The sequence below is a fragment of the Ovis canadensis genome, chromosome 2 (genome assembly GCF_042477335.2).
Source record: "Ovis canadensis isolate MfBH-ARS-UI-01 breed Bighorn chromosome 2, ARS-UI_OviCan_v2, whole genome shotgun sequence".
Classification (NCBI taxonomy): Eukaryota; Metazoa; Chordata; class Mammalia; order Artiodactyla; family Bovidae; genus Ovis; species Ovis canadensis.
Window position 1 is genome coordinate 190,033,570 of NC_091246.1, and position 18,111 is coordinate 190,051,680.

Below are 18,111 nucleotides of genomic sequence, written 5' to 3' on the forward strand. Positions count from 1 at the left end.
CACACAGCCTTAGAAACAAACAGAATTAGCAGCCTCACATTGCACAACAACAAACATTCACTGCACACATACACCATGCCTAAACAAAAAGAATTTAAAAATAAGACAACATCCCCTGTGCTTTAAGAACACACCATCTGACCAGGGTAAATCAGTAATAGATGCAGATGCCAATTAAACGGGAGGCAGGGCTCTGAGAAATCTCTGACTCTTGGCAGCTTGGCAGAGAGACTAGACGTTTGTCCAAGGACACAGAGATGGCAACCAACAAAAGTGAAATCTGACTCTGTGCCCTTTCCACTCCCCAACACCCAGTGTGTTCAGTCCCACAGAGAGTGTAGCAATACGGCAGGACAAGGATAGGTGAGCAAGGAACACTTCAGCGTTTCTTGTCAAAAACAAAGCGGCAGATTGTTAGAGAGCCAAACACAGTCACCTGAATTCTACCAAAACCATGGTGGTTCTCTAATTTCCTCACAGGTAAATGTGTTCATTTTCCTGCCAATTCATCTGAGTAGTATAGAAACAAGAGGACAAGTGGATGTCAATAAGGTGGACTAATAAGAAAGATACATTATCTACCACCATGGTAAAAGAAAAAGCAACAAGGAAAGAGCACAAAATCAACTGCAGAATGAGGTTTAAATGGCAATAAAAACACATCTGGCAATAATTACCTTAATTATCAATTAACTAAATGCTCCAATCAAAAGACTTAGAGTGACAGATGGATAATAAAACAACAGCTTACAATATGTTGCCTACAAGAGACCCACTTTAGGGTGAAGGACACACATACATTGAGAGTGAGGGAATAGGAAAGATTCATGTATAGAGCTATAAAAGACCACAACTGCCAGAGCACTCCTGAGGGGAAAAAAAACAAAACAGAAGGCAAACCCCCCCAAACTTCGGGAAGGAGTCAATTGATACTATAATATTAACAATACTACAAAGCTACAGTAATCAAAACAGTGTGGTACTGGGGTAAAAACAGACATATAGATCAATGGAACGTAACAGAGAGCCCAGAAATAAAACCACACATACAGTCAATTAATCTTTGACAGTGGCAACAGTATAAAAGAGGAAAGTCTCTTTAGCAAGTGATTTTGCCACATGTAAATCACTAAAGTCAGAACACATCCCTACAACATGCACAAAAATAAACTCAAAATGGCTTAAAGACATAAACATAAGACAAGACACCATAATACTCCTAGAAGGGAACACAGACAAAACATTTTCTGACATAAATCGTACCAATATTTTCTTAGGTCAGTCTCCCAAGCTCAGTTCAGTCACTCAGTCATGTCTGACTCTTGGCGACAGCATGCCAGGTTTCCCTATCCATCACCAACTCCCGGAGCTTGCTCAAACTCATGTCCATCGAGTCGGTGATGCCATCCAACCATCTCATCCTCTGTCATCCCCTTCTCCTCCTACCCTCAATCTTTCTCAGTATCAGAGTCTTTTACAGTGAGTCAGTCCTTCACATCAGGTGGCCAAAGTATTGGAGTTTCAGCTTCAGCTTCAGTCCTTCCAATGAATATTCAGAACTGATTTCCTTTAGGATGGACTGGTTTGATCTACTTGCAGTCCAAGGACTCTCAAGAGTCTTCTCCAGCACCACAGTTCTAAAGCATCAATTCTTCGGCACTCAGCTTTCTTTATAGTCCAACTCTCTCATCCATACATGACTACCGGGAAAACCATAGCTTCGATTAGACAGATCTTTGTCAGCAAAGTAATATCTCTGCTTTTAAATATGCTGTCTAGGTTGGTCATAGGTTGCTGTCTAGATTGGTCTAGGTTGGTCTCCCAAGGAAAGAGGCAATAGAAAAATAAATGGGACCTAATCAAACTTACAAGCTTTTGCACAAACAAAAGACAGTTTACATGAAGGGATAAAATATTTGCAGGTGATACGACCAACCAAGGGCTTAGTTTCCAAAATATACAAGCAGCTCATACAACAATGACAACAAACCCAATCAAAAAATGAGCAGAAGATCTAAACAGGTATTTCTCCAGAGAAGACAAGAGATGACCAATAAGCATGGGAAAAGATTGCTAATTAACATTGCTAATTATTAGAGAAATGCAAATCAAAACTACAATGAGGTACCACCTCACACCAGTCACAGTGACCATCATTAAAAAGTCTACAAATAACAAATGCTGGAGAGGGTGTGGGGAAAAAGGAACCCTCCTACACTGTTTGTGGAAATGTAAATTGGTGTAGTTACTACAGAGAACACTATGGAATTTCCTTAAAGAATTAAAACTAGAGTTACCATATGATCCAACATTCCCACTCTTGTGTATATATGTGGACAAAACTATAATTCAAAATGATACATGCACTCCTATGATCATAGCAGCACTATAGTTCACAATAGTCAAGACATGGAAACAACCTAAATGTCTATTAACAGTTCAGTTCAATTCAGTCGCTCAGTCGTGTCCGACTCTGTGACCCCATGAATCGCAGCACGCCAGCCCTCCCTGTCCATCACCAACTCCCGGAGTTCACTCAGACTCACGTCCATTGAGTCAGTGATGCCATCCAGCCATCTCATCCTTGGTCGTCCCCTTCTCCTCCTGCCCCCAATCCCTCCCAGCATCAGAGTCTTTGCCAGTGAGTCAACTCTTCGCATGAGGTGGCCAAAGTACTGGAGCTTCAGCCTTAGCATCATTCCTTCCAAAGAAATCCCAGGGCTGATCTCCTTCAGAATGGACTGGTTGGATCTCCAGAGGAAGGGATAAATAAGATGTGGTACATATATGCAATGGAACACTACTCAGTCATAAAAATGAGGTAAACAATGCCATTTCTAGCAACATGGATGCAACCAGAGATGATCATGCTAAGTGAAGTAAGTCAGAAAGACAAATAGCATATGATATCACTTTAATGTGGAATCTAAATATGACAGGAACGAATCTACAAAGCAGAAACAGACTCAAAAACACAGAGAACAGATCTGTGGTTTCCAAGAGCAGTGGGAAGGGACAGACTGGGAATTTTGGGTTTGCTGTTGTTTAGTCACTCAGTCGTGTCCCACTCTTGTGACCCCATGGACTGCAGCACACCAGGCTTCCCTGTCCTTCACCATCTCCTGGAGCTTGCTCAAACTCACACCCATTGAGTCAGTGATGCCATCCAACCATCTTATCCTCTGTCATCCCTTTCTCCTCCTGCCTTCAATCTTTCCCAGCATCAGGGCCTTTTCTAATGAGTCAGCTCTTCAAGTGGCCAAAATATTGGAGCTTCAGCATCAGTCCTTTCAATGAATATTTAGGGTTGATTTTCTTTAGGATTGACTGGTTTGATCTCCTTGAAGTCCAAGGGATTCTCAAGAGCCTTCTCTAACACTACAGTTCAAAAGCATCGATTCTTCAGCACTCAGCCTTCTTTATGGTCCAACTCTCACATCCATACATGACTACTGGGAAAATCATAGCTTTGACTAGACAGACCTTTGTTGGCAAAGTAATGTCTCTGCTTTTTAATATGCTGTCTAGGTTTGTCATAGCTTTTCTTTGAAGGAGCAAGAATCTTTTAATTTCATGGCTGCAGCCACCATCTGCAGTGATTTTGGGGCTCAAGAAAATAAAGTCTCTCACTGTTTCCATTGTTTCCCCACCTATTTGCCATGAAGTGATGGGACCAGATGCCATGATCTTTGTTTTTTGAATGTTTAGTTTTAAGCTAGTTTTTCCCTCTCCTCTTTCACCATCATCAAGAGGCTCTTTACCTCCTCTTCACTTTCTGCTATAAGGGTGGTGTCATCTGCATATCTGAGGTTATTGACATTTCTCCCGGCAATCTTGGGTTTTGTAGATACAAAAATTACATATAGAATGGATGGACAACAAGGTCCTATTGTATAGCACAGGAAATTATATTCAATGTCCTGGGATAAACATAATCACACATAAGTACATACATACATACATATGAGTCACTTTGTTATATAACACAAATTATAAATTAAGTATAATTCAATTAATAAATAAAAAAAGATTTTTTAAGATATTTTATGCAAACAAAAAGGATAAGAAAGCAGGGGTGGCAAAATACTCATGCCAGACAAAACAGACTTTTTAACAAAGGCCATAAAGAAAGAAAGACACTATAAAATGATAAAAGAATCAATACAAGAAGATACTCCACCTATTAACAAACTAATATACGTACCCAACATCACACCTAAATATACAAATACCAACAAAGGGAAAAATTGAAGGAATACATTATTTACCATCATGATGATTAGTACCCAGATATTTTGATAATTTCATTATCTAAAACTTATCTTTCAAAATAATTTCCATGGAACATAGTTTGAATACATATCCACAGCATGTAAAAAAGGGAACCCACATGTAACTATGCTAATCTGAAGTGGTATCTGAAGGCAGATTCAAGTTTAAGGTTTTTATTTCAAGGCTTGACACTTTGAAAGCCGTGAAAGACAGAACTGAAAAGTTTCATAATTACTTAATCATGCTTTTTATTTCTCTCTCTTATTCAATATTTAGTATGTAAATTCTTTAAGTCCAATAAATCAAAGTACTTTCGACTCAGTGCCTTTAACTTCTGCGTGACTACCCCTTGTGACCTCACAATTAGTCTCTGAATATTAAAATGCATACACACGGTGAAGATTGTGATTTCAAAGTATTTTATGTCATAAGTTGCTCTAACAAATGGCAGCAGAATTAAAAACCACTCCAGAAATGATCTAGGGTAATTAAAAATTTATGCTTTAAAATGTCTGCACCAATTAACAGAAATATTTATTAGGTGCATCGTAATTCTCAAGTGAAGTCTCAAATCCAAAGTTTGGTGAGTGTCACTATCCTGAAGATTAATAACTGTACCATCTTTATAATGAATAATGAAACCTAGTTTCTTGACTTATTACTACATTTTAAAGTCCATAATTGCAACATACAAAATTACTATGTAACACGCTCAAGTTGCTGCTTTTGTTGTTTAGTCAGCTAAGTAGAGTCCGACTCATTTGCTAAAAGCCCTATGGACTATTGCCCACCAGGCTCCTCTGTCCATGGGATTTCCCAGGCAAGAATACTGGAGTGGGTTGCCATTTCCTTCTCCGGGGGATCTTCCTGACCCAAGGATTGAATCTGCCTCTCCTGTGTTGGCTGGAGAAGGCAATGGCAACTCACTTCAGTACTCTTGCCTGGAAAATCCCATGGACGAAGGAGCCTGTGAGGCTGCAGTCCATGGAGTCTCAAGGAGTCGGACACGACTGAGCGACTTCACTTTCACTTTTCACTTTCATGCATTGGAGAAGGAAATGGCAACCCACTCCAGTGTTCTTGCCTGGAGAATCCCAGGGACAGGGGAGCCTGGTGGACTGCCATCTCTGGGATCTCACAGAGTCAGACACAACTGAAGCGACTTAGCAGCAGCAGCAGCAGCAGCTGCAGCAGCTCCTACATTAGCATATAAATTCTTTACCACTGAGGCACCAGGGAAGCCAACATACTCGTTATTGACATCTAAAATGTTAAATCTCTTCTTTTAATTCCCTGTCTTTAATCATTTCTCCTTTTCTGACTATCTGACAAAGAAATTCATTTCAAATAGTTTTCCAAACATGCTATTCCTCATAAATATGCCACTTGATGACACAAGTAGTGTTTACTTTAACGATATGCTAGAATTCCTATATTTTTAAAGAACTTCCATATTGGTTTTTATATACAGGTTGCAAACTCATTTTTGAAAACCAAATTTAAATTCACTTCAAAATAAAACTAATGTGAAATTATATGTTTTAAAAGAATAAGAAAAGTTGGTTACCATATTTATAATTTCTGAATGGTGGTGGGAGGCTGGTCCTCAAAGGGATGTCTGTAAGATAAAGAGTATTTTTATTATAAAATATTCAAATAGTCATAGTATTAAGAGAATTGGCATTTTATTATACAATAGATCTACATACACTTGAAATATATAGTATGTATGAATGAAACATTATTATATAGTTGATGTTCATTTAGCACATGAGTCTGAGAATCCCTTGGGGTCAGTAGCAGAACAAAGATCTAGAACAATCTTATCACTCTTATCAAAATTCATATAACCTATAATGTAACTACTCTAACTCAGCAAAGAGACTATAAAATTTTCTTAAAACAGTGTTTTCAAACACTAGTATTAGTTTTCATTAATAATTAATTAAACTACAACCCTTACAGACGAAAATTAAGTAACATGTATCTAAATTACATATGCATATATCCTTTGACATAACAATTCCACTTGGAGAATTTACCATAGAAATATAATTTGCACATTCGTGTGTGTGTGTGTGTGTGACTTAATGACTTAAACAAAGGTACTAACTGTAGCACTGTTTGCACTAGCAAATGCCTAGGAAAATCCAAGTGTCTTTCAATGAGGGGACTTCCTAAATAAACTATAATATGTCTAAACATATTTTTCAACAACCAGTGAAACAACCAAAAAAGGAGGAGAAGGAAGCTCTTTACTAACATAAGATCTTCAAGACGCGTCAAGAGTAAACAAGGCAAGATTTTCCTGGTGGTCCAAGTGGTAAAGAATCTGCCTGCCAGCACAGAGAACATGGGTTCAATCCCTGGTCCAGAAGGTCCCACATGCCACAGAGCAATCAAGCCTGTGCGCCACAATGACTGAACCCACGCTCTAGAGCCTGGTGCTCCTTAACAAGAGAAGCCACCACAATGAAGTCTGTGCACAGCAATTAGAGAGTAGCCCCCGCGTGCCGCAACTACACAAAGCCTGTGCGCAGCAACAAAGATCTAGTGCAGCCAAAAATTAAATAAGTAAATAATTTTTTTTAAAGAGCAAAGGAGGCATAAGGCGGAGCATTATTTTTAGTATGCTACCTTTTGAATAAAAGAGAGGAAAAATAAGAATATGTATTTGCTTTTGTTTATACTTCCATGGGAGAGAGCATGAGGTGCTGGTCAGATAAAGAACAGAAGTGGGAAGGAGACTTTTCACCGTATTCCTTTTATATATTCATCCTTAAAAACCATAGGAATGTGTTACCAAAGAAAACTTTTTTAGAAACCTACACATCCGAATTAGGGAAAGTGTTCAAGTACATTTAACATTTTAAAGGTCAGTAAAAGTGAAAAAGTGTTAGTTGCTAAGTTATGTCTGACTCTTTTGCAACCCCATGGACTGTGGCCTACCAAGCTGCTTTGTCCATGGAATTTTCCAGGCAAGAATACTGGAGTGGGTAGCCATTCCCTTCTCCAGGGTATCTTCCTGACCCAGGGATTAAATCCACATCTCTTACATTGCAGGCAGATTCTCTACCACTGAGTCACAAGGAAAGCCCAAAATTTAAAGGTCAAATAAATACCAAAATTAAAATATAATTTATTCATTTATGTTTCAAGCATTTAAAGTACCCACTACCAAGTATTCCAGAGACAGGGAAAATAAGAAGTTACTGAGACAAGTCCCCACTCTTGAGAGGGCACGCTCCCTGTGAATCCTGTAACAAATATGTGTTCACAGCTAGGGCTATGATCTCACCTGCCACATGCTAGAATCACCCAGCCCCACACCCAGAGATCAGACTCACAGCCAGCCAGTCCCAAGCATATTTAGACTCAAAATGAAAACCTGCTGAGATGATTCTTAGACAAACACAATCACAGGAGGACAACCAGATGACAGGACTGAGTGAGGCTGGGCAAACAGAAGGGCCGTGAGGTAAGAGCAAGCATCCCATTAAAGGGAGTACAGTCCCTTCATTCTAACTGGTCACCTAAAGGTTTAAATGGAAACACTAAGTCTGGGGTAGGGGTGGGGGAGGTGCTTCCCTGGTGGCTCAGAGGTTAAAGCGTCTGCCTGGAATGTAAGAGACCTGGGTTCGATCCCTGGGTTGGGAAGACCCCCTGGAGAAGGAAATGGCAACCCACTCCAGTACTCTTGCCTGGGGAATCTCATGGAGAGAGGAGCCTGGTAGACTACAGTCTATGGGGTCGGAGTTGGACACTGAGTGACTTCACTTTCACTTTTCACTTTAAAATACTGTAGGCAGGGACTTCCCTGGTTATCCAGTGGTTGAATTCGCCTTCCAACACAGCGGACACAGGGTGTATTCCTGATTGGGGAACTAAGATCCCCACAATGGTGGTAGTGTAGTCCCTCAGTCATATCCTACTCTTGTGACCCCATGGACTGTATCCCACCAGGCTCCTCTGTCCATGGGATTTCCCAGGCAAGACATGCCACAGGGCAACAAGCCCACATGCCACAATGAAGATCCCATGTGCAGCAACTAAGACCCAATGCAGCCAAAAAAAAAATGCTGTAGGCCAAAGGAAACCTGTCTGTGGAGTCCACACGCCTGCCCAACCTCCATCTGAAACCTGTTTCAGCCTTAGCAGAGCACAGAACTTCATTTTATCTTTTGCTTCTTACTTTTGAATTATAGGCCAAAGAAGTGTTGACTAAATATCAGAAAGAAGAATTAAATCTGTTTAATTTATTGCCATTTGTATTTCCTAAACTAGACAGCAAAACTCCCTGAAGAAAGGACTAAGGCACAGAAGAAACAGTGCCATGACACTATTCTCATTTAGAGACGTCTACAGTCAGGACACAAATCACCCCCCTTGGACCTCAGAGGTCTAGGCTTCTGGAGAAGAGACTATGACAGACATGAAAGGAGCCATTTTTTCCATCTGTGGATCTCAGCTCAGCGGTCACCTCCACAAAGAGGCCTTCCAGGACAGCCCTACTAAAAGAGGGGTCTCCTCTCATAGTCCTCCACTCATAACATTTTTTACAATTAGAGCTCTGTTTACTTAGTTTGGTCTCTCTTCTCTACTAACTCATAAGTTCCTAGAGATTAAGACACAATGGCCTGTCTTCCCAAAACATAGGACAGTGCCTGGCACATTATATGTTAATAAATACTGGTTCCAATGAGGGCAAGGACTACAGCCTATTTCCTTCATCATGTTGCCAAAACCTAACAGAGTGCCTGGCACACGGCAGGTGCTCTAAAACAGACATGAGTAAAAATGTATCATTTAATCCCTTTCATCAGCAGGTTAGGGCACTGAAGTCCCAAGAAGGCAGTCGATCAGCCCAAAGTGTCAAGAGCCAGGACTAGAATCCAGCCCTCCCAACTTCCATCTGCCACACTAAGAAGGGTAGGACTAAAGCTGGTATCTTCTGCGGTGGAAAAAGAAAAGAAAGAATAGATGTTAAACACATTCTGGTGAAGTGAACTTTACATATAAAAATGAAGAGGAAGAGAAAAAGAACGAACACTTCCTTATGAAAAAGGTTGTTTCCCATTTTGTACCGCTATGAATACGGCTGTGAGTATTCATATGTAGACACACACCTTCATTACACCTACAGGTGGAATGGCTGGGTTGTATGGTAGGTTCGTAAGTTTAACTTGTCAAGAATCTGCTGAATCATCTTCCAAAGTGGTACCTTTTTAACGCTCCCACTAACAACATATAAGAAGCTCCAGTTCTTTCACATCCTAGCCCAAAACTTGGTTTTTAACTTCTAAAGCTTTCTTATTTTAGTCATGTTAAGTGGGTGTGTTACGCTCTCATTGTGGTTTTAACTTGCATTTCACTAAAGACTGATGATGAGTATCACTGAATGTGCATATTCGTCGTCCATACATTTTCTTTGATGAAGTGCATGTTCAAATATTTTGCCCATTTTTTAACTGGGTTATATGTCATATAACTTGAGTACTAAGAGTTTGGTCTCTTTCTTTAGTTACTATTATTCTAGACACAAATTCCTTGTTGGATATATGCTTTACAAGTATTTTCTCCAAAGTCTGTGGTTTGCCTCTTCATTTTCTTAACAGTGTATTATAAAAAGCGAAAGTTTTTAATTTTGATGAACCCTAGCTAGATTTTTTTTTTTTTTTTGGCTCATTGTACTTTAAGAAATTTTGCAAAATCAGTCTTTAAGATTTTCTCTTATGTTTTCTTTCAGAAGTTTTTATAGTTTCAGATTTTAAATTTAGGCCTTGACCAATCTCAAATCATTTTTCGTGTATGGCAAGAGGTGAGAGTTCAAGTTCATTTATTTGCATGTGAATATCCAATTGTTTCAGCTCCTTTTTAGAAAGATGACAGCTTCCCCCTAAAATGCTGTGATCAAAAACCAATTAAACATATATGTATAAGACTATTTTTCATCGATATACATGTCATCTGTATAACAATACCACTGAATCCTGCCACCGCTTTATAGTAATAAGTCACGCAATCAGATAGTGCAACTCTTCCAACTTATTTCTTTCTGTGATTTATTTATATCATTATTTATTTATATATTATGTCTTTACTTTCCTTATAATTTTTGAACACGTTAGAATAACTTATTCATAAACTTTAGAATAAGTAGACATTATCTGAAGGAAAAAAGAAAGCTTGCTGAGACTCTGATTGGGATTGGAATCCATACATTATTTTGAGGAGTCATGACGTCTTAACCATATTGAGGTTTCTGATCTATGAACATAGTATATCTCCATTTATCTAGGTCTTTTTAAACTTCTCAGTGATGTTTTAGAGTTTTCAGTGCAAAAGTCTTACAACTCTTATCAAATATACCCTATTTCAATTTTTTGGATGCTATTATTCTTTTTTAGTTTCCAACTGTATACTGCATAATTAGTTTTTATATATTCATTTATATCCTACAACCTTGCTAAAAGCTCAAGTTACTAGTTCCAGTAGTGTTTTTATAAACTCCACAAGATTTTCAACAAAGATAATCAACTCACCAGTGAATAATGACAATTTTACCTCTTTCTAACTTGGATGCCATTTATTTCTCTACCTTGTCTTACTGACCTGGCTAGAACTTCCAGCACAGTGTTTAATAGAAGCAATTTCTAAGAAAACAACTTGCCTAGTTCCTTATATTAGGAGGAAAGTCTTCAGTCTTTCACCATTAAATATGATGTAGGGTATCATTTTTTCACAAATATCCTTAATCAGGTAGAGAAAGTTCCCTTCTACTCCAACTTTCCTGAAACAGTTTCTAACAGAAGTGGATGCTGTAGAAGCATACACACTACCATATGTGAAACAGCCAATGGAAATTTGCTGTACAACTCGGGGGACTCACACCAGGGCTCCATAACAACCTAGAAGGGTGGGAAAGGGTGGGAGGTGGGAGGGAGGCTCTAGAGGAAGGGGACATAAGTATGCCTATGGCTGATTCATGTTGATGTTTGGCAGAAATCAAGGATTTCTTTCCTTAGTACCATCAACCTCCCTTCCCAGAAGTAACCACTAACTATCCTTAAGTTAGCATCACTTTCTTCATTGCTATATTTTCACTCTGTTAAGTCATAGCCACAGAATTTAAAGTATTATCTTGTGTTTTAAATTTATGGAATATTTAAACTAAGGAATTTATAGTACATTTGTAATACAAACAAGAGAGTATTACCCTAACACTGTATTGAAGGAATGGTCCCTTTGTGATAAGGTGATAATGTGCTATGATTTTGCTACTATAAAATTATCCTGGTTCTTTCTAAATAGGAGGGACACCAGGGGAGTGCCTCTTTACAGAAAAAATGCTAAACAATAAACACAGAAGGAGTCACAGAGTTAAAAAAAAACCCAGTTGCTGCAGCTACCAGAGATTTGGGTAAAGATCATCAATAGATACTAAAACCGGGACTTCCCTGGCAGTCCTGTGGTTAAAACTCCAGGCTTCCAATACAGGGGGCACAAGTTCGACCTCTGGTTGAGGAACTGTTTTGGTGTGGCCAAAAAATTTAAAGATGAATTTAAAAACAAAATAGATACTAAAACTAATGGAAACAACATACACATATGGTCTCAACCATTTATGAGTTGAAAAGATACCGTTACAACAGAGAAATCTAATAGACAGCATCTTAACCAAATGACTTAAACATCTATCACGAGAGCTTCCAGGTTGGTGAACGCATGTGACACAAGGGAGAATGGTGCCCGCCAGGAGGGCACAGAAGCTCCACCCCTTTCCCCATGCTTTGTCCGATGCATATTTTCCATTTGGCCATTCCTCAGTTTAATCCTCTAACAAACGGCTGATCCAGTAAGTTCATAAATACTACCAATAACAAGTGCTTCCTAATATGATGCAATGAGGAGGAATCACCAACGTTAGGGATCAGCAAACTATTCCTGTAAAGATCAGTAAAAAATATTTTAGTTTTTGTGAGCCACATGGTTTCTGTCACAACTATGTAAGTGCCACTGAAACACAAAAGCAGTACATATAATATGTAAATCAATGGGTGTGGCTGTGTTTCAATAAACTTTATAAAAACAGGGGGAAGGTCAGACTGACCCATAGCTCGTGACTTGTCAACCTGCAACCTACATGGTAATCCTGTCAAAAATGTCTAATCTGAATCTAATCATACGAAAACAATCTGACAAATTCAAATTGTGGGGCATTCTATAAAAACTCAGATTTGGACTTTTCTCGAAAAAAAAAAATCAATAAAATGACAGATAACTGAAGGTGAGGCCTGTTCCAGGTTAAAGGAGGTTAAGAAGATAGGACTTGCCATGAAAACATACAGAAAATCCTTAAATGCATGTTTCTAAGTGAAAGAAGCCAGTCTGAAAAGACTACATACTATATGATTCCAAGACCATGATATTCTGGAAAAAAGCAAAACTAGAGACAATAAAAAGATCAGTGGATGTCAGGGGCTTGCAAAGAGGATGAATAGATGGAAGCATGGGGGATTTTTTGGGCAACTGACTCCAGCTTGTGTTTGGAATTAAACAGGTAAGTAAATGGATGGCAGATGATAGGAGCCAGATTTCTCACAGCTGGAGTGAAGATGTACAGATAAGCAAACAGAGAAGGCTGAAATGATCCACGTGATAATGGATTATAGTTGGAAGCACCAGTAAGAACTCACATTTAACATACAGATTCAGATAGTAAATATGAAAATATTTATACATACATAAAAATAAACTGTGGACAATTCTGAAAGAGATGGGAATACCAGACCACCTAACCTGCCTCTTGAGAAACCTGTATGCAGGTCAGGAAGCAACAGTTAGAACTGGACATGGAACAACAGACTGGTTCCAAACAGGAAAAGGAGTACATCAAGGCTGTATATTGTCACCCCGCTTATTTAACTTATATGCAGAGTACATCATGAGAAACGCTGGGCTGGAAGAAGCACAAGCTGGAATTAAGATTGCCGGGAGAAATATCAACAACCTCTGATATGCAGATGACACCACCCTTGTGGCAGAAAGTGAAGAAGAACTAAAGAGCCTCTTCATGAAATTGAAAGAGGAGAGCGAAAAAGTTGGCTTAAAGCTCAACATTCAGAAAACGAAGATCATGGCATCTGGTCCCATCACTTCATGGGAAATAGATGGGGAAACAGTGGGAACAGTGTCAGACTTTATTTTGGGGGGGCTCCGAAATCACTGCAGATGGTGACTGCAGCCATGAAATTAAAAGATGCTTACTCCTTGGAAGGAAAGTTATGACCAACCTAGAGAGTATATTGAAAAGCAGAGATATTACTTTGCCAACAAAGGACCAGCTAGTGAAGGCTATGGTTTTTCCAGAGGTCATGTATGGATGTGAAAGTTGGACTGTGAAGAAAGCTGAGCATCGAAGAATTGATGCTTTTGAACTGTGGTGCTGGAGAAGACTCTTGAGAGTCCCTTGGACTGCTAGGAGATCCAACCAGTCCATCCTAAAGATCAGTCCTGGGTGTTCATTGGAAGGACTGATGCTGAAGCTGAAACTCCAGTATTTTGGCCACCTCATGTGAAGAGTTGACTCATTGGAAAAGACTCTGATGCTGGGAGGGATTGGGGGCAGGAGGAGAAGGGGACAACAGAGGATGAGATGGCTGGATGGCATCACGGACTCGATGCACATGAGTTTGAGTGAACTCAGGGAGTTGGTGATGGACAGGGAGGCCTGGCGTGTTGCGATTCATGGGGTCGCAAAGAGTCGGACACGACTGAGCGACTGAACTGAACTGATAAATACACAGGTTGACATATTTCCTTGTTCTGTCAAGAACGCCTAAGAAATTAAAGTAGTGAAGAGCATACCTAGCACCCAGATTTTGGTCTAAAACCATTCTCCAATAAAAGCAACCAAGGCTCCTACAGAAATGGCTGGTTCTAGGATTGGCACGGGAAATACACAAAATTAGCCTGGACCATCTTAAAAACCACACACAGATGGCATACGTCCAAGGGGCACAGAGGACAACTGGAAGTTTTCAGTGACCAAATCTGTAACAATCTGAGCAACAAATATCTCCCATGCAAAAGAATTTCAAATAAATTATGTAGATATTCCACACTAAAGGAAGGAGAACATAATTCCCCACTCCTTAACTGTGTGCTGTGCATAGTGCCTTCCTTAGAGTACCTTATGAACAGGGAGATTCCAGAGTAACCGGTGATACAGCGGAGAAACCTGTACTACTTTAGCCAAGTGGTCAAAGTCAACATCAACAACCACAAATCATTTAGAAAATATGTACCCTTGATATGATGTGATGTGAAAAAAGTGACACTATCTGTGTGATCTTCCTCTCGAAAACCCACAACTCCAGTCTAAGCATGAGAAAAATCATCAGGCACATTCCAATAGAGGGATATCCTACAGTAAGCTTGATGAGTACTCCCCAAAACTGTCGAAGTCCTCAAACAAGGAAAACCTGAGAAACTGCCACAGTTCACAGAGCCTAGAGAGACGTGACAACTAAGTGTAATGTAGTATCCTGGCTGGGATCCTGGAGCAGCAGAAGGACATCAGTAAAAACTAAGGAAACCTGAATCAACTATAGTGAAGTGAAAGTGAAGTCGCTCAGTCGTGTCCAACTCTTTGCGACCCCATGGGCTGTAGCCTACCAGGCTCCTCTGTCCATGGGATTTTCCAGGCAACAGTCCTGGAGTGGATTGCCATTTCCTTCTCCAGGGGCTCTTCCCAACCCAGGGATCAAACCCGGGTCTCCCGCCTCATAGACAGAGGCTTTACCATCTGAGCCACCAGGGAATCAACTATGGACCGTAGTTAATAAGACATCAATATTGGTTCATTAATTGCAATAAATGCAGCATACTAATATGTTAATAATAGGGAAACTGTGGAGGGGAGAATTAAATATAAACAAATAAATAAAGATTTAAAAGATAAGGAAAATTTTTCTAACTATTCTAGTAGTCACCTAACAGAACAGACTGCTCTACAAAGTAACAGTTCACCAGGAGTAACCGGGTATAAGCAATTGAGTTCTGAATTGGAAGTTTGGATAAAATCTCCACAGCTTTTCTTTATTTAATAGATGAAATGATTTTACATTCAGAACCCAAATCTAAAGTATTGCAAAGTATTAAAATGCCAGATCAACAAATAATTAAAATGTCATACAGTCTAGATAATTGGTTTGTATATTATTCTGAAATTTTGTCATCTATATAAAGTAATACATGATCAATATCCATTTCCCCTATGTTAATAATAGATTTGTTTTATTATATTTATATGCTTATACATGGATACAATCATGTATTATTATATTTACACCCTGGTGGCTCAGATGGTAAAGCATCTGCCTGCAATGCGGAAGATCTGGGTTCAGTCCCCGGGTTGGGGAAATCCCCTGGAGAAGGAAATGGCAACCCATTCCAGTATTCTTGCCTAGAAAATTCCATGGATGGAGGAGCCTGGTGGGCTACCGTCCATGGGGTCACAAAGAGTCAGACATGACTGAGTGACTTCACTTCATAAATGCTAGTTTACATCCACTACACTTATTTGTTCTATTTACACAACTTTAGATTTTAATGGCATGATATAGTGGTTCAATGATTCTCAAGGCAGAATCAATCCAATTTAACCAAAGTTGCTTGGTTGAGGGAGAAAAAGACAATTACGGGAAGAGACCACGTTAAGCTATGGATGGCAAAAGTGATTTATCAAAAGGACGGCTGGAAAGGCAAGAAGGCATCTAAAATAACCCCCAAAAGTCATTCACCACAATCAACATTCAGTTTCTATACAAGATTCTCTATGCCACGATGTCAAGCATCCTTCCAGCTTTCAGTGTTCAAAACGTTAAAGCAAGGCCAACAGGCACATGAAAAGATGCTCAACATCGCTAATTATTAGATAAATGCAAGTCAAAACTATAATGAGAACAGACCAGACCTCAGGCCAGTCAGAATGGCCACCCTCAAAGTCTGCAAATAGACGATTCCCCCGGTGTCCAGCGGTCAAGACTCTGTGTGCCCAGTACAGGGCGCCTGGCTTCAATCCCTGGTTAGGGAACTAGACCCCACATGCCCAGAGACTAAGACCTGTTGCAGCCAAATAAATATATAAGTGAAATATTTTTAAAATTCTACAAATAATAAATGCTGGAGAGTGTGTGGAGAAAACAGGACCCTCCTACACTGTTGGTGGGAATATAAATTGGTGCAGTCACTATGGAGAGCAGGATGGAAACTCCTTAAAAAACTAAAACCAGAGTTACCATATGATCTGGGAATCCCACTCCTGGGCACATGTGCAAAAAAGACAAAAAGTCTTAACTGAAATGTTCACAGAAGCACTATTTACAAAACCAAGACATGGAAGCAACCTAAATGTCCATCGTCAGAGGAATGGATAAAGAAGATGTGGTATACACATACAATGGAATATCACTCAGCCACATAAAAGAACAAAGTAGTGCCATTTGCAACAATATGGATGAACCTAGATATTATCATACTAAATGAAGTTAAGTCAGACACAGAAGGACAAATATTATATGACATTACTTATCTGTGGAATCTAAAATAATAATACAAATGAACTTTTTTATAAGACAAAAATAGACTCACAGACATAGAAAATAAAATTATGGTTATCAAAGGGGAAAGGGTGGGAAGGATAAATTAGAAATTTGAAATTAACAGATACACACTACTATGTATAACATTTAAACAACAAGGACTACTGTATAGCACAGGGAGCTAACTATATTCAATATACTAATCTATAATGGAAAAGAATCTGAAAAAGAATATGTGTGTGAATCTGTTTGTTATATACCTGAAACACAGTAAATCAACTATACTTCCACTAAAAATAAAACAGTAGAGCATGATGAACTAAATTCAAAGACTCTTTTGACTCTAAGCAAATCCATTTATTTCAGAGATTCTATTTTAAACAAGTAAAGTAATAGAGAAGAATAAAGAGGCAACTGAGTGTACTGTTTAAGAGTACATGATTGTATAGCTAAACTGCAAGGGCTGGATTGCAGCTTTGCCTTGTTTTTGCCATGTAATCTCAGGCAAGCTTCTCAACTTCTCTCTCTGTTCTTTAGTTTCTTCATCTGCAAAATGGAGATAATAACAGTTCCTAATTTAGAAGGATACTGTGAGGATGAAATGAGAAAAATCTACGTAAAGCTCTTAGCACAAATTAGTTCAAACATCCCTCAGTAATAAGCTATTTGGTCTTTGTTATGTACACAATTCATAAAAGGTAAATTCACTAACTTTGCAGAGTTCCACTGTACCTCAAATTAGAGGACAAAGGCAGGCACAGAACACACAGCTCAGAAAGGCCTGAAGCCCAAAGTTTACCTTTTAATCAGTGGAACACATTTCCCACATGCACAATATTAATAGAAACAAGTAACAGGTGAAAGATGTGAGTAGGCTGTGCTGAGTGTTTGCAGTGATCCACACCACTGCTCTAATGGGGAGCAATTCTGCGGTACTTGGGAAGGAAAAGAACACAGTGACACTGGGGAGAATACATCTTCCCTTGGCACTGGAGCAGCCTGAAGACTACATCTTGTTCTCAAGGGCTTCAGAGGATCTATTCTGCACTGTACCAAGCAGAGCACTTACTGTACTAAGAAACACTGTAACCCATAATACACACAAAGATTTTAAAATAAAAAAAGTAGGGATTTGTTTTTCTTTCAAAATCTGAATATACTTTCGGTGATAGCCTTTCAAAAACAGGACACTCTGTAATTGGCAATACCTTAGTACCAACTCTCAGTCTCCCCC

The 18,111-nt window shown here is 39.2% G+C and overlaps 1 protein-coding gene across 4 annotated transcripts in view; it reads right to left on the reverse strand.

Moving 5' to 3' along the window:
• C2H2orf76 (chromosome 2 C2orf76 homolog) overlaps positions 1 to 18,111 on the reverse strand; it is a 115,155-nt gene that overhangs the window by 16,776 nt on the left and 80,268 nt on the right. For all 4 annotated transcript variants that reach the window (XM_069577805.1, XM_069577804.1, XM_069577807.1 and 1 more), the window contains exon 4: positions 5,840 to 5,890. In XM_069577805.1, the coding sequence (XP_069433906.1) occupies positions 5,840 to 5,890 (51 nt within the window). The remainder of the gene's footprint in view (positions 1 to 5,839; positions 5,891 to 18,111) is intronic.